Source organism: Columba livia, chromosome Z, assembly GCF_036013475.1.
Source record: "Columba livia isolate bColLiv1 breed racing homer chromosome Z, bColLiv1.pat.W.v2, whole genome shotgun sequence".
NCBI lineage: Eukaryota > Metazoa > Chordata > Aves > Columbiformes > Columbidae > Columba > Columba livia.
The window spans coordinates 29,428,986-29,456,045 of NC_088642.1; the positions used below are offsets into that span (position 1 = coordinate 29,428,986).

A 27,060-nucleotide genomic window follows, 5' to 3' on the forward strand; every position below is an offset into this window, starting at 1 on the left:
GGTCATATTTACTAACAAGAGTTTCATTCTTTAAAAACACAAACAGAAAAAGAGGAGGAAAACTGTTTCATAAATACCAGGCATAGTACATCATTGTGGCATAGTTAATACAGAGCTTACACATTTTAGCCTGCAAGGGCAGCTGATGTTGTTTAAACTCTCTGTAATTTAAGAAGAGTAGGTTAGATAACTTGCATGTATTAGTGCTGACATTGTTTAGACCAGGATCCATGTTTATAAACGGTAGTGCTTGTAAAATGAATTTTCAAAAATTCGCAGTATGCGGAGGGGGAGCCATGAGCTGTGTTTTCATCTGAACAGTGAAGGAACTTAAAGGCAGGCCTGCTCTTAACTCTAAATATTTCTGGAGACATTCATCTTTCCAGGAAGAATTTAACTTTCTGAATGCCTGAATTATATACTCACAAAAGTGGTAATATTGTTGCAGTAGCTGGTTGGGTTTCTGTTTGAATTAATAAGAGTTCAGGTACTTACTGAGAGTAGGAGGGGGTGAGATCAGGCCCTTTCAGTGTTCAAGTGTTAGGCTTTTCCTCAGTGCATATGTATGATTTATAGGAAACTGATATTAAAAAGAAAAATCTCCCATGTGGTTTCTTTGGGACCACCAATCCAGCTTTCACTTACTGGGACTTAGCCAGCTCAATTTATTTCAGGTTAAGTTTTATCAAACCTCTCTTTTTGAGAGAAGGCACTTACAGGAGCATGCCAAGACTACTTGAAAGCCAAAGGGAAAGGCAGAGGGAGGAGCTCAAGATGTGGTGGGCAATTCCCCTCCTCTTCTATGCAAGTGTTGAGTGGAGACAAAACCAAGAATGCCACACCCCTTCCTCTCTGTACACTTTTCAGCTTACTGACTCTTCAGCTCTGGCTCTTAGCTACTTGAACTGGTAGATATCCTCTTGCAAAGTTGAGGTTAGTGTGTGCATATGACCTTCAAGTCAGAGTATCAGAGTACTGCAGTTGAATGCAACCAAAAGAGTGATGCTGACTGTACAACCTGCCATGAAATGCACAGTGTAAACAAATGGAAAAAATGACAGATTTTCCTCTTTGTTTCCTATAACTCAAAGAGCTTTTTTAAAATGATGAGATACAATATTTTGAACTAGAGCTATGTATATATTTCCTTTTTTCCACCTAACTTCTGTGTTGTACTGCTTCCTGCAGTAAACTTTTCTGGAATTTCAGGAACACTAAATCAGTTTTGAACCTTGGGAGAGTGTGAGTTTTTATTATTTCCATTATAAATAGTTAATGTGTAACATCTTACAGTGTCCATCCCAGATTTTATATGCACTGTTGATTCAAGTTTAATACTGGTACAGTGTATGATATTTACTTGTATTGCCCTCTATCTGTGCCTCTGACCTAATGCTTGAGCTAAAATCAATATCAAGCTTAAGTAAAATCCAAAGAAACACCCATTCAGTGACACTGAGGGCAAAAGCTGGGCCTTCATGTTGGTCAGAGATGGGTTTAGGTATGATCTTCAGAGTTGTAGACCTTGGTCCAACAGGGTGCTGTGTCAAATACTGGCATCTTTGCTGAAGTGAACCTCTTTCTTGTGGTAGACAAGAAAATCTTGCTGTTTTGCCGTGTACTTTATCACACCAAATGGAAAACAAGACAATAATGCAGGCTTCTGAAACTGTGCACATATGTCTCGTTCAGTATGACAAATCTGATATCCTGTGTATAGGTAACTTCAGCAGTTTGTCTCCAAAGAGCTACAGAAACGTAGCCATGCTACTGGATTGCTTGGGTGAAGGTGGGCTTTAACATGAGCTGAGCGGTGGGAGATTGAAACCAAAGATTGACTTGTCTCAGTGAGCCAGTGGCAGAGTTGAGACTAGGACCTGGGTTCATGCCACTAGAGTGCAGTACTTTCCTCTTACCTATTGAGGTAATGGTTAAATGTCCTGATAGGTGCTGCAGGCTCTCTGCTGTGTGCTTTGGAAAATTGATACCCACTTGGTGAGCTACTGGGAGTTTCACATTGGTCTTAATCAGATGCAGCTTGGCTTCTGCAGCTACCATTTACCAAATAAATGTTTTCCTTACCATCAAACTCTTATGAATGTTGTGGTGGAATAGCAAAGAGGGTTTGTAAACTAGCTTTTTACTCACCTTTTTATTGTAGATGGGAAGGATATGTATGAAAAAAGAGATTAATCATATTTGTCATTAAAGCCAGTAAAGATACATTGCTTCTCAGAAATAGATGATGACTTGGCTTTATTAGTGAAAGGTTACTGATAATGAGATATAGTATTTTATATAATAAGTTCTCTTTTTTCCCCCCCCACAGGTTTCCACTTGAGTGGCACAGTGACAGAGCCTGCAATGCAATCGGAGCCAGAAACTGTTTGCAATGTAGCTATCAGCTTTGATCGTTGCAAGATTACCTCAGTGACCTGTAGCTGTGGAAACAAGGACATATTTTATTGTGCCCATGTTGTGGCACTCTCTTTATACCGGATCCGCAAGCCAGATCAGGTCAAACTGCATCTTCCCATTTCAGAGACACTCTTTCAAATGAACAGAGACCAACTACAAAAATTTGTACAGTATTTGATCACAGTGCACCACACAGAAGTTTTGCCAACTGCTCAAAAATTAGCAGATGAAATTCTTTCTCAGAATTCAGAAATCAATCAAGTCCATGGTGAGTCTGAGACTTGTTCTTCCTTTTGCTTCATTCCCTCTGGTTTTGTGCTTTTTTGTGACGTTTGGGAGTGTGACCTGCTGAGGTCTCTTTCAACCTGAATTATTCGGTGATTCTGTGGCGTTTAATAAAGAGGATTGTATTACCGAACCTTTGCTTTAAGATGTTTGGAAAGCAGTAGTTTCAGGAAAGAGAAAAGAATTCATAAGCAATTAGCTGTATCTCTCCAGCACTGGTAGTATATGGCCTGATTAGCTTCTCGCTTTTATTTTCCAGCTATGAAAAACTAAGTAGTGGTGTTCTTTGTACAGCCACATTGCTTAAAGGAACTACCTTGCCAGCTTACCAATGGCATATTTTTATAATTTTGTTATTTTTGACCTAATCTTCTGACATTGTGGTTGTGTACTTTTGTTTTAATGGCAAAGCTTGAAAGCAAGTAGGTGTTAATTTCATTCATTAGATATACTTCAGTTATCTTTTGGGCTTTGGTTTCTGTATGAAGTGAGGAGAAACATGAAACCTGTGTATTTCAATGCCTTTTTCCTGTTAGTGCTACAGCAGCTGACAACATCAGCAAAGGTCTTGATCTTTCCTGCTCTTTCTGCTGCACATGGTTTTAATGGCTCTCAGTTTCTTGTACTGAATATCTTGTCTTTGAGGGTGCTGGATGTGACTTGAGGCTTCTGAGGTGGCTTTTCTGTGGACCTTGCTGGACTGCAAGAGGGTAATTGTGGGTTTGAGGTGCCCCAGCTGGTTTAAGAGAGACCTGTGTTCCTGTAAGGTCACCTGGTAGAAATGTCCTCTAAGGTGAGCAGAGCTGTAAGCATAATGGCACCTTAGAGGGGAAGAATAAGTTATCTAAATATCTAAAAATATCTTGTTTGGTCATTGACAGGAACAATTCTTCTGGGTTAAATATTTAAGAGGGATGACCACTATTCTGAAGAATTTACACTACAAACACCATCAAGCTGCTTAATATTAGAGAAGGAAAAACATGTGTTTGTTAAATACAGTGTGGGCAGAACAAAACAAGGGAGTCTCTCCAATAACAGGACTCATCTGCAGCCTAGTTCCTCTCCTAAGGGTGCGGTGACCCTGGTAGGCCCAGGCAGGTGGTGCTACAAGAAGGTGAATTTTGGGAGCAGTGCTCTTCTTTGGCTTTGGTGGCTATGGGGTTGTGGCCAGAGGCATGATGGTTGCTCTGGTTGTCACAGAATATAGTGAGAGGGTGATTGATTGACAGAGCTGCCTGGTGATGGTGGAAAGAAAGGGAAGCTAAAGCAGATGCGGGACATTAAACAATAGAGGAAGATGCTCAGATGTCGTAAGCCGAAGGCATGTATTGCATGAGAACTGGTAATAGCCTGAACATAAGGAATTAAGGGGAAGGAAGAATGATGGTGAGTATGAGCGTGGCACAGAACATTTAAACAGTCAAGGGTGATTAGGAAAGGGGAAGGCAGGGGTGGGAAAGGAGAGATAGATGATGACTATGTATGGCTGTATTAGCCATATTATGTAAGAGAAATGACAAGCTGTTTCAGAGGATGCTTAAACTTGATCAACATTAAGTCTGTAATTATACTAATCAGAGGCATGTTGGTCTTTCTCAGCTATTTCCTTATTGTCAAAATATCTCATTACTCATTAGTATTTAAAGTATTTTTAGGGAGATATTTGATGTTTATATCACAGCCCAAATAGCAGAAAGAATAGGAAACAAAAAGCTAAGCTGATGATCAATTATGAAATGTCACAATGAATTTGAGTAGGATAGTTTAAAAATATCCACAAAACTAAATTGTTTCTTACACATGTTGCTGTTTTCCTAGTAAATTAGATTGCAGTATGTCTTTATTGACTGTTCGTATTTCTTAATAAAATACCAAAAACTGAAGCAGAAAGTCGAGCCAGCAAAAGAAAATAAACAGCTGTTACCAAAGACATGGGTTTCAAAAGAGGAACTGTGGTCTCCTGCTTTTCCTCTCAGACTCCGGTGAAACTATGGTCTGTTTTTTTTTTTTAATGTTTATAATGATAAACAATTACAATATTCTTTAAAGGGAAAAGTAAGTTTCTCTTATGTAGCAAGTGTTCTTCTGAGATCCATGTTGTAGTTCTATTATCTTGATCTTTAATCCAATTCCCTAAAAATAATAAAGGTAACCTCAACCCTGACAGTTTTCAAGGAGAGACTGGTCAATGCCCTCAGACACATGGTGTGAACTATGGAGTTGTGATGTGCAAGGGCAGGACTTGGACTCAGTGATCCTTGTAAGTCCCTTCCATCTGAGGACATTCTATGAAAAAAAATCTGTCTCTGGTTCTAATATCATAGGCTGGTGAATATGAGATCACCATTCACTCCATCATATCTTTTGTGCTGCATATATTGAGTTTGTAATACAAAACTGAGTTGTAGATCTGTCTTGCTTTGAACAGCTTAACCTCACTAAATTAGTGTTTGAAGAGGAATTATATTGAGCACTGCTTAATGGCACAGGGTAAGTAAGAGGAAAAACTTAAAAATCTTGCTTATAAAAGTAAGAGAAGACCTGTCACAGAAACACCATAAACAGCTTTGATCAAAGAGAAGTCCTGAATCTGGAGCTGGATGAGGAAATTATTTTCAATGTTACCTAGAGGTGTTTTAATTTCAGAGTTATTTTGTATAAAACATTTTTTCTCTCATTGTGGCTGTACTGGTTCTAGTTTCCGTATATTTCCTGCAACAGGCAGAATAAATCAGCTCTTGAACGCTCTTTATTTGTACATAAGAATTATCTGGGACTTTGAAGAGCTTGGACCGCAGCAGTCTTGTTGACTTGGCTAGGGAGATGGAACAACTCTGTAGTACTTTCCTTTCACAAAAGGTGAATTGGATAATTGTTCGTTTGCTTGAAATTGTCTTATGCATCATTGGATAACTGGCTTTGGCCACCTTCCTTGAGAAGGAGTTTACTGGGGGAACTAGTGAAGTGGCTGCACTGGTGACATAAGATTTAAAATGACAAATCCCTTTGAGTTCCTTGGTGGATATGAACAGAGCAATATCCTTTCTTGCTTCATAAGTCAGCCTTAGTGCAGGAAAAAAAAAGAGGATGCTGTTAGAAGTACAGCAATATTTTGTCTATTCACTAACTTCTTCAGGAGAGCTGAATGACTTATTGGGAACCCTCTTCTTTATTTGCCATGCAAATTTCTTCTTGGTCGTGATTATATTACAAGAGAGATTTGCATGGGTTTAGAACACAAAAGCACCTCCTAAATTTGAGAAGATGAGTTGTGTTCTGGTTTTCTCATTTGACACTGCTACAGCTGTACATACTCCTGGTGATTTCAAAACTGGATATCTGTGGGGTCTGATCTTCTGTACTGAAGACAGCTGTACATGTTCATACTGATATCCTGACATCTGCACTGTTTTGATTTTAGCATCCTGGATGTAGATTAGGATCCTGCTTAGCTAAGGCTTTTTTCTTCCCTATTAATTTTTTACCATTGTAGCAGAGGAAGCTGGCAGATGTGTAAATCTAGGGAGAGAATGGTCAGAATGAGAGATTAGAATCTGAGTTTGTCATCTTGGATCTAGTTTCTCTTGGGTATGAAACTTCTACTCAAGTTTTTTGGAAGATCAAGCTATGTTTCTGAGAATTTAAGTGGAAATAGGGAGGTAATTGCAAGATGCAGGAGAGAGAGGAGGGAAGGTCCGTTTACATATTAATCTCATATTAGCATTGAGTTGTTATTATGTGCATGGTGAAAAAGTGTCTGCTTTTTATGGGTAAAAGGACAGCCTAGCAAACCAATTTAATTTTTCCCTTTTAATCTGCACTGTTTCTTTCCTGGATGTTTAGTACTGCTGTTGAAATCTCTATTCTGGGAGGAACTGTATGGATTCCTCCAGACCTTGTCATTTTCTGACTCACAATACAAGTCACTTGCCAGTACAAAACCACATGCAGACGAACTCAAATATAAGAGGGAGGACCTAGGAGAAAGCAGTTTAAGGACGTTTGTCTTCCCAGAAGCAGAGGTACCTGAGTAGTTGCTTCTGTGTTTGTCTACCCAGATCCAGGCACATCCTCTGCAGATGTTAATCTGTGACGTTTATTGGGAATGATGGGGGAGGTATTAGAGAAGGAAACATCTATCAAAAAAATTGCTTTAAAAGAAGATTTCAGGATATCTAGTGGTGTTCCTATACGTTGTAAATTCCAAAGGGCAACCCAGAGGTACAGATGAATATGTGTTGATATGAACTTAGAGTATTTGACTGAAATGATGATTTTAGTGGAAAATTGTAGGGTGGGATAGGCCTGAACAACAGAATACAATGTATTGCCAATCTATTAGAAAAGGGAACGTTTAATGTTAAAGAAGATGCATTATTAAAAAAAAAAATTGAATCTTTCATACAGCCATGCTTGAACTGGCAATATTGGTTGAGAGACTAGATGCAGAAGAATAATGTAGGAAATGGCAGCTGAGTTTCCTTTCAAGAAGGATGGAAGTGAAATGCTCCAACACTTAGTATGAGAGTTGTTTGCTGAACCAGATTTTGAAAGGAAGTAACGAGACTAGCCAGAACTAGAGAAATTTCAGAAACACAAGTAGAAGTAAATAAGTAGTAGAATGTGAGATTGAAAGATTGATAGCTGCAAAATAGCATGGGAAAAAAAATTCATCAAGTTCATATTCTTTAGGAAAGGGTTTTTAAGACACATGGAACATTAAAATAAAACTTACTATATGTAAAATAAACAGTGAGATTCAGTTTTGAAACACAAAAAGTAAAAATCAAAATAATGCATGCTAGTTAATACTGATAAAGAAGTTATTTATCTGCCACATGCAAGTAGACATTGAAACTCATTGCAATATAATGTTTGTGGGAACTAGATTTTAGCAGGAGAAGGTTAGATATTGTCAGAAAACAAGTTTTGGCTTTTTACTATGTTTGCACATGGAAAGGAAATAATTTTTTGGGGCAACCTCGTTGGGAGTTCAACAGCTTTCCTCAGCAACTTGACATAACCTGTCCTGTCTTTATATTTGATGTTACCAATTTGTGTTTTTCTTTGATGCTGTGTGCTGCTGAACAGGTGTTACATGCCACCCAGGAGTTCTGAAATTAAGTGCAAGATGAAGTGACTTGTGTCTAAACTTTGAATCATTTGGGGAATAAAAGACAAATATTTTTGAATTATTAACTTTATGATCATTTGGTTTATGTAATTATTGTTTAGAATAATTCTGAGCACAGTAACATTTATAAAAGCAGTCACTATTCTGTTGTGAATCAGCATACAGCAGTATTGGTTTCTACCTGGGACCATTCAATCTTTGCATAGTACTCAGTAAGTCATGCTTTTTATTTGTAATAATTTTTCTATATCTTTACCCAAAATGCTGTCATGGGATGACATTTAATAAAATTTACTGATTTACAGTTCATTTTATACTTTAAGATTTTTATAAAATGAAGTTCAAAAAAGTTTTTATATGGCTATGGCGTGGTTTCATGTGAAGATTAAAACAACTCTTGGGATCCTTCTGAAATAAGGATCAGGGAAGCAGTTTCCGTTTAAGATTTCTTTCCGTTGTTTTAACCACATTTCACTGTTGATCTGCAAGGGAGTAGTGTGCAATGTAGACAGTCCTTTTGCTATTTTGGTCAATGCTCCTTGCTTCACTTACTATTCAAGGTTAAATTCTGCATATACAACACCATTTACTGAATGTGGTTGCTTATTTTGAAAGCTGCTGTGCTTAAAATTGCTATATAAATGATCAAAGTGCTTATTTTTTTTTTTTAAATGGTTCTGCTTCTTAGAACTTTGGAGTTGATTATATTTAACATACAACCTGCTGTGACCATAAATATAAAAGGCTGTTACCCTGCTTTCAAATTTTATTTGGGTGTTCAGTGTTACAAACAGTTGTGTACAGTATTCCTCCTTTGATTGCAAAGACTGCAATTTAGTAATGTTAGTAAAAGAGCATGTGTAAGTATGTATGGCTGTATCTATACACTGAGTATAAATACTTTATTTATTGTAATTAATTTTAAGTACGTAACTTGAAAACTATTTCAAAGACCAGTCGTAACAGAAGTTTAAAATGTCAGAGGCTGGAAGGAGGGAGATTAATATGTTAGTGTCTCCAGACTAGCACTGTTTAATTACAGGTTTTAATATTTAATATAATTATACAGTGCTTTTCACTTTCATGGTTTTAATGTGAACTAATTTATCTTCATGACACCCCCCTGTAAAGGACTTGAGCAATGCTTATCCCCAGTTTACAAGTGGGGAATCAGACTTGGTCTTGGTTCCAAACAGCACTGCAGAGAAATTCTGGGCTGCCCCTGTTCCTCTTGTCAGGCAAACAAAACCAACCATATGCCATGCCACAGCCCCGTGGTGCTCATCTGGGGCTGTGCTGCACCCCGACGGAAGCCACCACCTTGGTGTGGGACCTGTAGCTCTGCCTGGGGTTGAACATGAGCCTTCCTGTGGCTATTGACAGGGCTGCACCTTCCCACATTTTCAGAAGTGGCAGTGTAGAAGTCCTGTCTGTTGCCCAAGTGTAGTCTGTGTTTGAGTGAGAGTGGAAACAGGCTAGATCAGTGTCCTCCTGACTGTAAGTGAATGTAGTGATCTTGAGAAGTGCCTGGTTGAGAGACATGGAGATGGTCATGTCTCAACACTAAAACAAGAGTGACATGGGCGGTGGACGCTGAGGCTTCCCTAGCACCACCACTAGGATCCCTGGTTGCTGCCATAGTGGGGAAGGGGTTTGTACTCATGCCTGATCTGGCATGCCATCTCTGTGCTGTTTTAGTCCATGCTATTGATGAAGAGTGACAATAGTGTTGAAGGATCAGTGAATTACAACTGTAGTTGGTGCCAGTGACATGTATACTGAAACTTCTTTATACATTCTGATTAATAATTTTTATCATCCTGTGTGTAGCCTGCATATAAGGTCTTGTAAGGAAAAATCCCTCTGGGTCAAATGTATCTGTAGTACTGTGCTGAAGAGCATTGTAGAGCTCAGACCCTCAGCTTGATATCTCCAGCTTTTACAGTGTTCCAGCCTACTGCCTTGAAAATAATGCTGGTGTAAGTATGGCAATGCTGAGCCTCTGGGGAAGGTGTATTTGGGATCGTGCTGGGAGAAGAGGCCTTAATGGGGGCAGTTCTGCTGGCCAGGGCAGCAGGCACCCCTTGTTTGTGTTAAGGAGCCCTGTTGTTAAAGAATCTGTAGTAGCTATGTTGAAATTTAACCTTCTAGCACAAACTGACCGATGAGCTTTTGATAAAACGTAAACAGTTACGGAATGAATTCTGTGTTTTTCCTAAATAGGGAAGCTTAGCTGGGGAATCTTGGGCTATTTTTAATTCAACCTAAAAGTAGCCATACCAAGATTATTTAAACATAACTCTCCATTGAAGTGAGAGATAAATATAAGTGAATTTTGTAAGTTGTTGCTTTTATATGGTTTCCTTTCACAGGTCTTTTATCTGTGTTTTAGAGCAATGAAATATTTAAACTAATTGCAAGGTGATACTGCAAACTTGGGTCTGTGCAACAGCTGCACTGCTTGTTCTCATGTGGCTTGATTTTCCTTTTTATCTTCTTCTTTGCAACTGAAGACTTACCGGTATGTGTTTCATGTGACTGATATGAAAGCTTCTTAAAGCTAACATGGAAGACCACACAGAAGAAGAGGTTTTTCATTCCTTGATTTTGATACTGTCTTGGGCTTGATTCCTGTCTTCTGAGAAATGGTGCTGGTTCCTGTGGAAGGCAGAAGAGTTCATTTGCATCTTCGAAGACACAGTTTCCTATTAATCTAAATATGTATATGTGTGTATATATCTATGTTAAATATACAGCAGTGCCGTGTTCTCATCTGTAGGCTCTGAAGTTGGAGGCAGTTTAGGAAGCTGCTGAGATGGAAGATTATTTTTGTATTTTACTCAGCAACTAGTAGACAAGACATCCCTCTGACCCTTTAAAACCTCTGGTTGTATTTTCATTGAATAAAGATTCCAGCATTCCCTGTGACTGCTTAAAAACTTCACCAACATGGTAGAGTTGAAGTTGTGAAAGTAAGGCTTGAATCAATGTTTACTTCCTACACATCTGTAGAGTTGTAGCTATCTTTATTTTACAAGGTCTCAGTACTCCTTTGAAAAAGTGAGTTTTTACAAGCCTGACTCTGTAATTTTCCTTTCCTGTTGTGTGGTTTTTGTTTTGTTGTTTTGGGTTCATTTGAGTTTGGTGGTTTTTTTTTGGGGGGGGGGGGGGGGAGTGTTTGTGGTGGTGGCGTTTTGTCTTGGGTTGTTTTGTGGTTGTTTGTTTTGGTTTTTTTTGGTCTACAGAGGTAATGGGGCCTACAATTTAAGTGATAGATTGTGTAATGTGGTTAAATATCTAACATCTGCTCAAAACTTAAAGGTAGATTGATAGAATCATTGTGGTTGAAAAAGTTCTTCAAGATTGAGTCTAACTATTAACCTAGCACTGGCATGTCCACCTCTAAACCATGTCCCTAAGAACCTCACCTACACATCTCTTAAACACCTCCAGGGCTGGTGACTCCACCACTTCCCTGGGCAGCCTGTTCCAATGCCTGACAACCCTTTCTGTGAAGAGATGTTTCCTAATAGCAGAACTTGAGATCATTTCCTCTTGTCCTATCACTTGATACTTGGCAGAAAAGACCGACACACTCCATGCTACAACCTCCTTTCAGGTAGTTGTAGACGGCGATAAGGTCTCCCCTCAGCCTCCTTTTCCCCAGGCTAAACAGTCCAAGCTCCCTCAGCTGCTCCTCATCAGACTTGTGCTCCAGACCCCTCACCAGCTTTGTTGTCTTTCTCTGCACTCTCTCCAGCACCTTAATGTCTTTCCTGTAGTGAGGGGCCCAAAACTGAACACAGGATTCAAAGTGGGGCCTCACCAGTGCTGAGTACAGGGGGATGATCACTTCCCTAGTCCTGCTGGCCACACTATTCCTGATTACACAGTTGTGACAAGCCCCAAATCAAAATGTTAACTTGAGTCTTGGCCGTGCTTAAAATACCTTGCATCTGGTATGATGGTGCACTACTTGAGTTGTTTCCCTGACTGTCTAGATAAATGCTTTTCAGCCTTTTCAGTTGGAGTATGTCTTAAAAAAATACCCAGTGGAGGTGCAGTCTTCTTCAGAAAAACAGAGATGGGTAGATGGTGCAAGAACATGCTTTAGCTAATTTCGTCAACCTTTACAAGAGGCCACCAGTGGAAAATCACTGATCTCACTGCAAAATTTGAATTAGTGCAACCTGTGACCAAAGCACTGCCTGATGTAAATCTAGCCACTCCAGTCCACACTAGGCTAATTCAGGTAGACTTGATCTGAATTGTCTGTGTGCTGACATTGCCTATGTAAAAATGCTCCTTTAGAAGCACCACAGTCTCACAGGGTGGTGAATTTTATTTGTGACGGAAATGCCTTTAGTGCTTTAAGACTTTGGATTTGTTTGGGGTTTTTTTTATTTGTTTAGCTTTAAAGAACCATCCATCACAGCTCAGAGGCAACAAGGTGATGATCTTCCTAATGTTCATCAATAGAAGCACTCACTAGCAGTCATTTAAACCTGAGCGAGATTGCCAAAGTTATAGGAATTACGCAGGTGTTTTGGAGAGAGCGTTTTTAACATCAAAGTTGTAGAAATACTATAGAAAGTCTCATTTTCCTTGTAGAAGCATTCTAACATAGCAGCTGAGATGGGAGGAAAAAAACTCACCTTTATTTTAATGTTTTATTATACAATATTTTTAGTTAAATACCTCTTCATAGGCTGTAACTTCTAAGTGCTTATGACTACTGAAGAGAAAATCAAGTATTTTTAAAAAAAATGTTTAGATTAAAGCCAAGACATCCAAAACAGGACAAAACACATACAAAAACCTCTGCAGTACTTCTTTCCCCTGGCCTCTTGAACCTCTCTTCTTTGTACGAAACATGATTATTTTCTTTTCTTGCTGTTTACAGGTGCTCCTGACCCAACAGCAGGTGCTAGCATAGATGATGAAAACTGCTGGCATTTGGATGAGGAACAGGTCCAAGAACAGGTTAAAATCTTCCTCTCCCAAGGCGGATACCACGGATCAGGGAAGCAGCTCAATTTGCTCTTTGCGAAGGTTTGTTGAGTATTCTAAACCTTCCTCTTTTATCTCTCCCCATCCCCAAGCCAGTCTGTACTTCTTCGAGTCTTACTTGAAGACTTGTTCTAAAACAAGACAAAGTCTTGGGAACAGAGTGGCAATGTAATAATGAATTGTACAGCAATGGAATACAATCTGATGTGTCTTGAGATCAGTATAAGGATATGAAGGAACATTTCAACTGTCTGCAGATTTGCTGTTCTTTTCTTTCCCATCCCCAAGATGTTGGAGAAACCTGTAGAAATTAATCTTGCAGCAGGTTGCATGTTAGAACCTTGGATTATTTGTTGAAGACGTGTCTTTGAAGAATTGCAATGGGATACTGAAGCCAAAAACTGTTAAAATTAGGAAGACAGACTGTTTTTTTTTTTCTACTTGAAAATTTCACATCAGATCTATAAGTTACATATTCTTGTTTAACAGAGGTGGAATGTTTAATTCTTCAGCATACTATCTGTATTGTGATTTCTTTCTTTTTTTCAAGTTTGTTTTAAAAGACTTGTTTCCTAGGTGCGAGAGATGCTAAAGATGAGAGATTCAAATGGAGCTCGCATGTTGACGTTGATAACAGAACAGTTCATGGCTGACCCTCGTCTGTTGCTTTGGAGACAACAAGGAACTACAATGACTGACAAGTATAGACAGCTCTGGGATGAACTGGGTAAATGCACAGACTTCAAAATCACCTAGGTGTTCATATGTATAATAATGAAGAAACAATTACATGTTTGGGGTGGAGAAAAAGTTTATTGTGGTACTAGATAAAGCAGGTTAGAGTTTTCTGCAGTTTCACTTCTTTAGTTAGTGTTGGGTGAAATGGAATTTCTGATCTACAGCATCAGACAATCAGGAGAGGAAGCATTGTATGAAACAAGTACAATTGCAACACGTTGTAAGTGGCTGAGGATCTAAAGCAAATTGAATAAAAGCAGAAATGTAGCTACACAACTGAGGGTAAGTATATAAGCCACTAGTGGAAAGGCTAAGAAAGAAACTAGAGAGAAACAGAAAACAAAAAGACAATTTTAATTAACTGTATAAGAAGATACCAACAAAGAAAAAGTCCATTACTGAGCAGGGAAGGAAGTCAAATAACAGAGGGCTAAAACAATAAACACTTTCCTTTACAGGAAAGGTCAGTTGTGACCAGATAAGTTGTACAACAGAGGGAGGAATAGAGACTGAAATGGGAGAGGAATATTTAAATTGTTAAGGTCTGAGGGCACTTGCTCTACAGTGTTCTGGAAACTTGCTGACATGCTTTAGAACTACTGCTTCAGAAGTTCTCAAAATCTAAAGGAGTTTATGGTAGAGAGAGGAAATTCAAAACAACTTGAATGTAAATGTCACCAGTATTTTAAAGGTGGGTAGTTGAGTAGAAAGAATATTAAGTAACAACAAGCATTGCTTTCCTAGGTGTAAGGTACTGGAACAAACCAATTGGTGTGTGTGTGTAGAAGATAAAGGTTGTAAAAGACAACCTGAATTATTTAAAATACAGTGACAAATCTAATTTTGTTTTCTAAAAGATAATTTGTTGTGCATATGAGTGAAGGGATTAATGTGCATGTCTTAGCTGTAGTGAGGTTTTGGATGCTGTCGCAGCTTTCTCAAAGCAAGGTGAAGACACACAGCCTAAATGGAATCACTTTGGTTCATGGAATTTGGAGTGGTTACCTCTGCTGTCACTCAATCTGGAAAGACATGTCAAGTGTAGACTGAAAAGGAGTCTGTCTTGAGATGCGTTCTGATCAATATTGTTATGTCTGACTGTCACGGGTTAATATTGCGGGGTGACAGTAAAACCCTGGCAGATGTATTGTTAACCTCCTCTCCCCTCCACTTCCTCCTTCTTGCCCTTCCCTCTCCCCACTTCCCACTCAGAACAGGTGATTGGGAGGAAAAGAAGGACAAAGAGAAGAGAGTTGGGAAAATTAAAAATGTTTTACTAATGCTACTAGTAAGAATAGAGAAAATAATACAAAATATACAAAACCAATCTTGAAAGTCTCAGCAACTGCAGAGCCGGCACCTGAAGTCCTGGATTGGACTCTGCAGCCAATCGGAGCTGGATTCAGTCTCACTAGGCCTCAGTTCACAGGGACTACTAGCAAGGTCCTCTCCTAATGTTGGCCATGAGGAAAAAAGGGACGAGATCCTTGTGGTCTCCCACTTTTATATGAAGTATTCACGTGAATGGAATGTTATACACAATTGGTCAGTTTCTTGGTCACTTGTTTCTCATTGTCCCTCTAGCAAGATGTCCATCCGTGCTTATCAATAACTTCGCATTCCATTGCTAGTTTTAACAAAACATGTATCTGGTTCTCCAGGAAAATGCAGCTAATATGAAGGCTTTAGCTGACGGGCAAATTCACTAAACGAGAAACTTGTGTTTTCACAAAACCAGGACACTGACTTACATGGCATGGAACACAGAAATATTAAATAGCAAACAAAAAAGCCTAACAGATGATGACCTATGGGACATTTTGTAAACACTGCAGAAAAGAGAATCAAAGACCATAAAACTTGTGATATATTCTAGAGGTCCAAAATCAAAGTACATCAAATTAAGCAAGAATAATATTCTTCATTTAGAAAGGAAACACCAAAAGCAAAACTTAAGTTTTCCACTGTTAAAGGTTAAAGATGACCATGATTGATTGTGTGTTGACTCGTGGGGCTAAGACTGGGTATAAACCTGTTTATCATATGTTATGTTCACTGTAAATGAAGCATTGGGCTAATAAAGCACTAGCTGTTGAGATATAGACTTCTGTGGTGGAAAGCCTTAATATCAGAGCAGGCAAATCTCTGTTAAAGAAAGCGTGGATATAACTGCTTTGTCTTCAAGTGTAACAACTGTTTTAGTATGCCATTTTTATGATGCCTTGTCTTTTTGGGGAATAGCAGTTTTTGCCAAGCGGGGCATGTGCTTAGCTGGACATGTATGCATTAAAATTGTATCCCACCGTACTGAAAACTGGAGGGTCTCACGCTTCATTGCTTATGTGGGTTGAGCTGGTAGGTGGTGGCAGAGGCAGAAATGCGTTCTCCATCTGTTACCTGTAGCAGTTTTGCCACATGCTGTCAATAAACCTGAAAGGTTTTGTTAAATTTTCTTGTTTCATCAGTTTCGTATTAACATCATTTTCTTGTCAGCAGTTGTCTGAAGGTAGAGGAGGTGGAATCTCTCTGCCTGCGACATCAAATAAGCAATATTTTAGATTAACTGAATTTATTTGTTTACCTTGTTTAATCAGAATTATAGATGCTGATCCCCAAAAACCACAGTGCAACCTCTAGTCTCACCACTTCAGCTGCTGTTTTTGCAATCTGAGGCTGACCATGTTGTTTCAGTCCTGAACTCTGCCACCTCTGACAGTCTCAAAATATATTGTGTACCATGGTTTCAATTGCAAACACTTCTCAGTCACTTCAGGTGTGTAGTAGGATAAGGGTAGAACTTAACTTGTTTCTTCCACCTCCAGCTCATGTTTATGTTGCGAAATGTCTATTTCTTCCCCAAACCAGTAGGGTTCCTTCCACTGGTGCTTAGAAAGTTCCCTCAAAATTGCTGTTAATTAGATCAATCTCTCTAGCTTGACACTTAGCCTGTGTGAAAGTTACAAGCTGATGCCATGTGTTTGCTTGGATTTCACCTTGAGTTTCACTGGAACACAAAACTTTTTCCAGATGAAACGTGCATCTTTAAAAAATGTGACCATGCAAAAGTTCAAGGAGATTTTAATGGAGACCGGAGTTACAATAGCAAGCTGCAGAAGGAATAGCAGAATGTTCCTGGCAACATACAATCTGTGCCAGTAGTGGCAGAGATAACTCAGACATTGTGTTTAGGGGGGCGATGTTATCATTATGTTAAAATAATGTTGGCTTCCTGTCTTGCCATCTTCTAGGTTGTCAGAGAAATTAAATATCAGTAAAGGGAGTGAGACAGGCTTTTGCATATTTAATTTTTTTAATAATCTGGTCAGAGTCATCTGGGAATGGCATACATGTATGTGTTTAAAAGCAATTTTATCTATGATCTAATTTATTTCACAGGTAGGTAGCAATTTAACATTGTCATTATGGAGAATTTTAGGACACAAAAAAGTATGTAAATACAGACTCTGCTTAGCAAAGGCTTGCTTGCTTATCCTGGTATGCTGTCTGCCAACTGCTAGGCATATGGCCGCTTTGTCAGTTCCATCTTGGCACAGGCTTTTAAGTTACTTAAAAAACTTAAGCTTTGGTCTTTGGCTGGGTCACTTGAGCCTTTCATTAGAACTTAACTGATGCTTCCTGCCTGGCATTGGGAAGGGTACTGGAGGGACACACTGGGCTCTGATCAGAATTCCTGTTAAGTTTGTGGTATATTGTTGACTTCAAAAGAAGCCAGATTGGGTTTGAGTGTTTGAAGGAGCTGATTTTAAAACAAAACAAACTAACTAAATCCCACAAAACAAACACAAAACAAAAAACCACCACCACTGAAAAACATAAATACTTCACATCTAAGTATGAACCTAGCAATTTTCTAATACAAAGTCCTAATTCTATAAGCAATATTATGATTCAAAAGCCTCAAGTTAACAAAAAGCCTTACACATAACTAGCTAGTAGGTTTTTTAAGCCTTTAGATCAGGAAGAAGAATATAATAATTTCACTTAGGAGATTCCCCTGTTGTACTTCAAAGAATGGGTTGAGCTGAATGCTACTTATAGAACTCCAGCGGTGTAGTATTGGAAGCATCAAGGTTACAGGTCAAAGCTATAAGGCTTGCTAATATACTTCTTGTACTAGAAGAATTTAGAAGGAACTTCAGTGACACGCTGGTGAACACTTCCAACTAGCCACAATAATGCATGAACGTGCTTTCCAGAGTTTAGAGCAGAGTTAGAAGTCTTCACGTGGTGTTGTTTAAATGGTGTCTCACTAGGCACATTTCACATGCTGATCTTCTGTTGGTGAGCATGGTTGAAGACTTCAGTGTATCAGAATGATTAATTAATTATCTGAAGCCCCTTGGTTTGCCTTTTTAATTAAATTACATTGGTAAAATGGGGGGTTATGGAAATGCACAGTATATATCTGCTGATGCCCGTTGAGCTGAGATCTCTGATTTGAAGAAAAGGTCACTTAGCCTCCTTTGTAGTCTAGAGGGAAATTTGGACCATACAATCTTACTACAGCAATAATTCATCCATTAAAAATTAAGTAAAAATTGCTTGTTATCTACAGAATTGAAAATATTTCCTTAAAAAAAGGGGAAAATTTGACTTTGTGCCCCAGGCCAGGGATCATGATGTTTGTGAGGTTCTACTTTGGAATTAAATGTTGGGCGCTGCCAGATGCCAGACATCGAGAAGAGGCTGAGTTTTGTCAGCGAATGGGATCTGCAAGTTAATTGGTGTTTTCTGTAGGCTTCTGGCTGTGAAATGAAATTGGGAGCCCTTTAGCCACATGGATGATACAGGACCTGAATACAAATGTCACATGTCACTATCAGGGCCCACTGTGAAACAATACTGTTCCCACTCGAACACGGCGCCATTACAGATAATTTAAATATGGGGATTACATTTAAACTAAAAGCCCCATTTGCCTTTTACTGCAATTTAAATGTCCTCTTAGCAAAATCTAAGTGACAAATTAAATGAAAAAGGTGCCCACATTTTTAAAGCTGTAATGCAAAACAACCTTTTATTGCTTCTCATGTGCCGCGAATGAATCATTATACTTGTCAACCCTAAACCAAGCCATAATTGGAGCAGCTACTGTTATCAAAGCGGGGCTGCTCTTGTGACAGCTTAATAAAGCTGAAACTGTTAAATTAAATCCCAGATGCTTAATCTGATGAAAGCAGTCAAGTAGAAGAATCTCAAGTATCTACTGCTTGGTAGAATGATGGAGCCCAACAGCTTGTCAACATGTAGATTACAGGATCAAATTTTTTTTTTTTTTTTTTTTTTTTTGTAAACTAGCATTTTCATTGTATTTATATGCTCTTGCTTGCCTTCCTGATGTAGAAACTTCACATAATTTGCATGTTTCGAAACAAACTTTTCCGGTAGATTTCCTCCATTTTGATATATATGGTTTTCTTAAGTCAAGGATTAGTTTCTTGTGGAACAAAAATAAGATGGCTATGCCATGGGGAAGAGGGTTTGCCCAAAGAGCTCTTTCAAGGCATTGCAGCGGAGAAAATTGGTGAATGTGTTCTGGGTTTGCATCGTGCTTATCCTTGTCTCTGTAGGTCCTGTTATTTTACAGCGTTGTGGAGAACTTAAAAGGTAGCTGGGCAGTCCCTCCATTTTTAGTGCGTATACTTCTCCTGTCTACCTCAACTCCTTGTTGGTACCTAAAGGTTTTAAGTGTAGGAGCCTGTCACGGTATTGCCTTGACACTTACTCATGGTATAGAGCTTTCCTGAGTGATATCCTCAGAGTCTTTTCTGTTACGCATAGTAAATGGGTTGTTGTCATAAAGGTATTTCCTGAGCAGAATAGCATGTCTTTGCCTTACTAGTTGTAGTAGCCTTAGTCTTGGTAGTGTTTCACTAGCACTTTGCCCTGTGTTGCTTTTTAAATGTTGGAGAGGCCTGATGGTCTACACAGAGTTCGCATTTGCCTGTATTTTGGCCATGTTCCCCATTAGAGCGATATATTTTTGTCTTAATTTAAAACTAATGTATCATTTTACAAGGTCATGTATTGTAGCGAAATAGTACAATGCATTTTCTGAAGGATCTTGCCTAAATTTTTATTAGTAACACTTTGCTCCTCATCTAAAACTTAATTCTAAATGTTGAGTTTAGGCAAGGAATCATTATAGATTAATCAAGAGAGATTTATTCTATTGCTGTGAGCAAACTAATGATTCAGTGTTAAATAATGCTTTTCTGGTCTGGAAACCACTCTAAATTTTTCTGATAAAAGTGTATATTCATCTCTAGAAAATACAAAGTTAGACTCTTGCAAATTTAACTAAATGAAGCTATTCTCCATGTATATTTCTATCTCAGGCATTCCTTCCATTTGTATTTAGAGAGACAAACTTACATGAATGGGTCATGCCAGCTGTTGTAAACAGATTATCTCTGCTTAGTCCATAAGTGGAGGGGAAAAGGGACAAAAGCAGCTGAGGTTGTTGCCAATACACCCCTAGAGAAATTCCTTCCTGCTGCCAGACTTGATGACTACTTCAAGGCTGCCATGAAAAAGAATCACTGAAGTTAAGCATTCATTACAATTTTTGTTCTCCAATGCCATTTTTCTGGAGCTGCATACTTTGTGTAATGTCTTTTTAGGATCAGCTGTGCAGCAGAAAAAATCATTTTCGCCCGTATTTTATGGTGCTTTGAAAATGGTAAGCAAGGCTCTAGGTTTTGAATTTGAGTGCTAAGCTTATGTCTGTATTTTCATTATTTCTTTCAGTGCCCCAGGTTCTAGCTGCATCATGTTCTGCTTTAAAGCTAAGGAGAGTGCCAATGCCCTGCTCCTGTAAAAAGTAAAGTTAACTTCTAATTTCTAAGTTAAGTAACTTGCACATATTACAATGTTGGCCTTGAAGTGAAAGCTGTAGGAAGACGCATGTTTCAAAGTGGGATGCATCATGCTTTGCACCATTTCCCTTGGTCTTTCATCATGGGACTTCTGAGTAGAGTGATGCCTTACACATTTGTGTCTTCAACTGTGTCATATCCAGTAGACTGTCTTTGCTTAATTGATAAACACATGTGCTTTCAGTTCATGCACTTAAAGTTACATCTGCTGTTTCACAGAATAAGCTGTTGATGTATGTCAGTGTATTGGAATGGTTTGTGTTGTTGGAGTCACTAAATTAACAGTACCTCTCAGTTAGCATCACAAGCCAGATTTGCTGGTTTAAAGCCTGAGTTATGGATGACAACTTAAATAAATTGCTGTCATGGCCCAGAGTGTCTCAGTTGTTGCTGTCATTCTCATTTCCCCGGTGAATGAAGCCAGGCTGCAGTTCTGTGAAGATGGGTTCTGTCCGTCTTCTGAGGATGATTTCCTTCCTTCTTCATTATTGACATGTGCCATAATGATATTTGAAATGAGGGCATATGAGGCTAGAGTATAACAGTAAGTGGGAGCTATTTTCAAATAGATTATTCTTTCCTGTGATTAAATTGCATTTATCAGATTTGAGGAATAATAGTGAAAGTAATTAAGTTTAGTTTATAAGCATAGCTTGAAGGTCTTATTTTTAATGCTGTACAGAAAGTCTGGGCTTCCATTTAGTTCACTTGGATTGAAAGTACTTTTACACACAAGCCAAATTTATTGAAATACCCACATTCAAACAGTTTTGAAGTTTTTACTCTTAAGTTGTTGAACTGATTTACTTATAAATGTCCTAAAAAATGTTCTGTATTGGAACTGTTACAAAACTCATTATGGCCCTAATTGTTTAATTGTGACTGCCAAGATCAAGGGCAGAGGTTTACTAAGAGCCCAAGCTGATACTTAGCAATTTTTTTTCCTTTCTCTCTTTATTTTTAATAATTCAGTAATGTTAAGCAGCCATTAATTTTTCAATATCACTTCTACTAAATACCAAGGCTAGAGAGAAATAACATATTTATGGAGAGGAATTGCTGAATCTTCACTGGTTTCTTGGAATTTTACTATGGTCCAACATATGGCCTTGTGATATTTTCCAGTTTTATGTCTTGAATAGATACTGGAAAAATAGCTGAAATTGGAAAAGTAATTTAAAGTGAGAGGTGTCAGTCTGCTTGTCTATCAAAATAAGATGAAGGAAAGCCTGCATAATTTAAGATACCTATGTAGACTTAAAAAAGGATAGGGAAGACACTTCTGCCAAACAAACAAAAGTTAGCTGAAAATTGTAATTGGATCCAGACAAATGTAACTAGAAAACTAGAAATAAGCTTAACATTTTGAGTTGTCGTAGCCAGGCAGTAGACCAGCTAACCAGGAGCTGTGCTGATATTGAAGTATGCTGGTTTTGTAAAAACTCAACAATCACTTTTGGACTGGAAGACTAAAGTAACTCAGGAAATCTGAGTAGGAAAGAGTTACAACTAAAAAATCAGAATGTGTTCCTCTGGCCAGTTACAGTGGATTATTTACATCCTGTGAGCATATTTGTGGTAATAGTACTTTTTAATGAACTTCTACTATGCAACGAAGTGTTTGCACTTGCTTCACTTTTTTAAAAACTGAGAGGCATTTTCATCCCTTCATTAATATCTTGTTTGTTTGAAGAACTTATCAAACTTTCTGGTTTTGCATCTTCCTAAAAAAGTTAACCGTGAGAGGAATTCATTCATCTCAGTGATAAATTAAAACAGAGGTATGTTAGTGTGTTTACAGTTAGTAGTCACATTAACTTTTCTTCTGAAAATCAAAGTCTCTGAAAATAGATTGTTACTGTTGCGAGTGTATAACCAGTTAAAATATTTGATAGAATATCTGATCCCTCTTTTGAGGAGGAGCATACCTTTTGTTCACCGCCTAGCTGTAAATCTCAGCAACTAGTGAAAATTGTGAAGAAACGTATAAAGATACTTGGAGTGATTTTGCACTATTTGTGCTAGTATTAGCAATGCTTTTACCTTCAATTTATTCTTTCTTAACAAATGAATGGTTTTGTGAATATTAGGGAAGTTCATCTGTGAGATTCATTAGCAGCTGCTTTATACTTTTCTCTAGCTTTGTAGACTAATAGCTCATGTCTTCTTGCGATAGGTGCATAGAGGGGCATCTAATGGACATGTGACAAATCCTAAGTGCTCTCTTGGATTGTAGACTTGGGCTATGATATTGTAAACTGCTCCTTTCAAACAGATTTCTGTTGTTGTATTAAACCCTTTGGTCAAATGGTAGAGTGTCTGTAAAGATGCAGCAGTTTTTAAAACAAACTCAAAAAGGCGTAACCCAGAACAACGGCTGCCTGCAAAATGACAGAGTGCTTGCTTGGTTTCTTTTTCTGTTGTGCTAGAAGTTGAAAATGTAGGAAGAGGAGAGCAGGAGTGTTTTACTTGACACAGAGATCAGAGAGTGTAATTGATGATAGCTTAGAATAGAATCTCAATGTTTAAATACCTATTCCCTTTCAGCCAAATACACATGTGCCTTTAAGCCATGGAGCTGCAGTATGCAGCAAGAGAGAAAGGATTAGGCATTTTTTTGTTCCTGGGTTACATCTCCACTCCCCTAATGCATGTTTGGAGTTTAGTGTGCAGAAGGGCAATGATTCCCTCTTGCCATCAATGCTGCAGGTAATCTATTGCATTAATCAGCCAGCTAGTGTGAAATGCATAGGGAGTGATTATACTATCATACACAATACAATCAGCATGAAGCACTTGTCAAGACTAATACATCAAAGTTTAATTCAGTAATAGAATGAATTAGAGCAAAATGAAGCATTCTGTTCTCCAACACAGCACCTATAGAAATCCCGTTTTTTTCTGAAGGCTGCACAGAGAAACCATAATGCATTAAGGAATTGTTTTTATGAATAAAATTGCAGCTTGGATCCAACTGAGTGCTGAGAGTACTTTTCCTTGGGGTTCTTATCAAGAACAACACTGAAGTGCTTTGCCTATCTTCACTGTTCCATAAAAGCAACTCTTTAATTGGAGCATTCTCCAGTGGGACTTCTGATTATGCTTTGTTCTGATGGAGATCTCTCTGTGCCTGGAGGAAGGAGGTGGCTTTGCCAGTCAGTCTGAAGGCACTTGTCTTTCTCTTTGAGAAGCAATAAATACCATACACTACCTTCTTTGAGGTTTCCTAGTGGATGTCCCAGTATAAGTGCATGTGTGTTTAAAAACCAGATGTAAACCACTCCAACATCTTTTGTTGATACTTCTCGGAGACAGAAACCTGTAAAGTAGTATTGTTTATTTTCTGGCACTTCACATGCTGGAAAACGATGCTTTTGTAAAAGAATTGATTATGCTCAAATGAGGCACAATATGCAGCAAGTATGCAGCAAGTGCTGAAACTGATTTGTCTGTTGCATAAAGGGAATAATCTTGAGTACCTGACTCCATTTTCTTTGAAATGATCAAGTGCTACTTACCTGGTAGCTTATGGTGGTTTATTTTTTAAGAAAGAGGTGCTCATTAAGGGGAAGAGCAAAGAAGCTTCTATTTCTTGCATATTTTAATTTTGCAAATGAATAGATTGATCCTAAGTATAGTTAAAAAAAGCAAAGGCTAAGTCATAGCCATTGATTACACAGGTATTGTAAACGTGGAAATGCGGACCCGAGCTTAGCTATACAGCAGCCCTAACAGAGTAGCATAATATTTTTAGAAGAAGCAGATTTCTTAGGAAGACTAATCAGTCAAGCAGAATTGTTCACTGGCTTTTCAGTCATGGTCAGTGTCCTAGCCCCCCAGTAAAACTCTTTCCATCACCACCTTCTCATTTACTGGGACAAGAGAAAAATATAATGGGATTTATGAAAGTGATTAATCTCTTGGGAGAATCTTTGTATGTTCCTTGCACCTCTTTTGGCTTCATGAATACATGCATACAGCGGTTGTGTAATTATTACAACACCTACTTCTACAGTGACTGAGTACTTCTTCATGTTTTTCATTTGGCATGTATAAATCCTAATCAGTGTGAAGGCATGCTGTCCCTTTCTCCCTGTGAACTCAAGGGTGTGGATATCTACTGAGAAACAGAAAAGTACCAGCCATACATTTTCAAAAGGAGGGCTGTCTGAATTGAAGGTCTGCTTTAGTAAAGCTGTCTTTTTCCAGGTCAGGAGGATTAGTGTTGAACCAAAATAGGCAATTCTTCACTGCGATGTGACAGTTCTAATATGCATTCCCTTGTGAAGTTAATATCAAATTGGAGTTGCAGCATGTCTTATTTTCCAATTATCTTCTGGGGAAAAATTATTTGTGTATTGGATTGTGATCGTTTTGCTGCTGTGCTGTGAGGAGTTTTGTATTGGAAAGCTGTAGGTCACAATCAAGGGATGCAAATCAGAACTTTAGGTTTGGTTTAGTAGCCTGTAGTTCAGGGGGAAAGATGTGTCAGCCTGCGGAAAACCTGTATGAAAAGACATCTGGTGCCTGGGGAACAGGAGACAGGAAGAAGAGAGCGATGTATTAGAGAGACAAATAGAGCATGGAAACACAAACACATTACCTGCTTTGCTGTTGTTATGTGTTTGTTATTTAATGAGGCATTTGCTTATTTTGCAGGTGGTAATGGTGACATCATAAAATCTAGTCAAACAGGTAAATTTGAGAATGCCAGGAATGTATTTGGGGTAACTTCTTTTGAGTATAGACTGTTGCCAACAGCAGTTTCCAGGCTGAAGTCACTGTGGATTCAGATGCTTTCCCTACAAATTGTGGGTAGCTGCCCTTCTTTTTTTCATGAGCCATATCTGTAGTAAGGGGTAAGCACCAGCACTTTCCCTGTATAGGAGCCATTGGACAGAAAATAGAGAATCTTCTTTGTGGCCAATGTAAGCCTTCAGTCTGATGGTGACATTTAAGGGCCAGCTCAGGCGCCCTTATACTGAGAAGCATCAGAGTGAAATAGAAAGAGTGCCCTCCAGGCTCCTTCCAGGTGGCACATGGTAAAAATCTGGGCACAAGTGAACATTTTCCTTAGTCTTGTCAGTTCTAGGAGCGGGGCAGGAACCAGTGAATTGAAAGAGCCAGTATGGAGCAGATGTCAGGGGAGGGGGAAGGCGCTTAGGGAGCAGGAGGAGGAAGAAATATGAGTACAGGCAAATGCACAAACATGGGTGGGAAGGGGGCAGGTGGGAAATAAAAACCCAGTTGAAAAACCTAGAAACCCAAATAGGCTGAAGAGTGTGGGGTCACTGGCATTATGCATCCTTCTCCCACATGGTGGCCTTTGTAGTGCTAGAGGAGCTGAGCCTGAGGCTCTTTCTGTTCCCTTCTTTTCTGGTGGGGGAGTTTTGTCTCTCACTCCTCCTGCAAGGAGCCAGGCAGCCATGAAAGCAGAGGGAGATCTCAGATGTGCATGCAGGTTGCCCTGAAGTCAGTAGGAGAAGGGTGCAGTTGGGTTTTATTGAAATTTTAAGTGTCTTGTGTGGGGTTTATTAGAAATACTCTTTCCCGTTGTCTTTGTTTGCATAAAAATAGCCTGGGTTTCTGAGACTGCACTGCTAACAATGTAGTTATGCTTGACATAGTTTCCCTCTTTAAACAAAAGTTTTTAAAGGATTTTGGTACTTCAGGGTATCTCTTGCCTCTCCTGCCTCTTAGATGTACCACATGTAAAGAGGAGCTTCTGAAGAGGCAATTGAATTCCTTTGCCTCTAGTGTTGTTTCTGAGATGTGGAAAAAGAAAAGGCCACTCATTTTGTAGGGCCATGGTATAATCAGTAGTGTGTCTTCTGCCTTGCTGAATGATTGAGTTACTTACCAATTGTGGTTAAGGTGTTCCACTCTGATTTGGTTTGAGTCTGAAAACACTGGGAATCTGGTTCACAAAGTATTAAATTGTCTTTTTTTTTTTTTTAAGATGCTGAGGGGTATGGTGTCTCCGTAGTGCCCTCAAATGATACTTAATTTTGAAAATAAATAAGCAAGCCCAAGTTAACTATTCTCCAAGGCTTTCCAATATGCCTCATCTTCTGTTTTGTTCTGCAGATTGCAAGTCATTCTGTCTTGGGCAGTACTGAATGCATTAATGCTCAATAAGAAGAACCAGTTATAATTTGACTCTGTTCTGGGAGTGAAGTGTGTTGATGAGTGTGTCTAAAGAATGTAATCTGATTTGATTTTAAAATAAGTTTCTTAAAATAGTATTGTTGTCACTATTCACTCCTATTGTAAGCTTCAGAGCACCAAACCAAAACAAAAAACACCGCTGTACAGGATTTAACTACTGTGCAGTAATAATCTGCAGTAGAGTAGTGTCTCTCTCTGGTGTTTTGCGGTGTGCCACATCATATACTGTAGTTTTTAGATTTCTTTAATATTACTTCACTACTCTATATTGATCTGAATAGCAGGGGATTTGCAGCCTTAAGGATCAAGCTGTGTTTTCACTGGCTCCTGTGTTGTGGGATATTGACAGACCAAGTTACTTTAGGAATGAATGTAATGTGATGGCCTGTGCTCTGCATATCCATT

The 27,060-nt window shown here is 38.7% G+C and overlaps 1 protein-coding gene across 3 annotated transcripts in view; it reads left to right on the forward strand.

Moving 5' to 3' along the window:
• ZSWIM6 (zinc finger SWIM-type containing 6) overlaps nt 1–27,060 on the forward strand; it is a 114,948-nt gene that overhangs the window by 59,890 nt on the left and 27,998 nt on the right. For all 3 annotated transcript variants that reach the window (XM_065045265.1, XM_065045263.1, XM_065045264.1), the window contains 3 exons: nt 2,330–2,686; nt 12,744–12,892; nt 13,427–13,577. In XM_065045265.1, the coding sequence (XP_064901337.1) occupies nt 2,330–2,686; nt 12,744–12,892; nt 13,427–13,577 (657 nt within the window). The remainder of the gene's footprint in view (nt 1–2,329; nt 2,687–12,743; nt 12,893–13,426; nt 13,578–27,060) is intronic.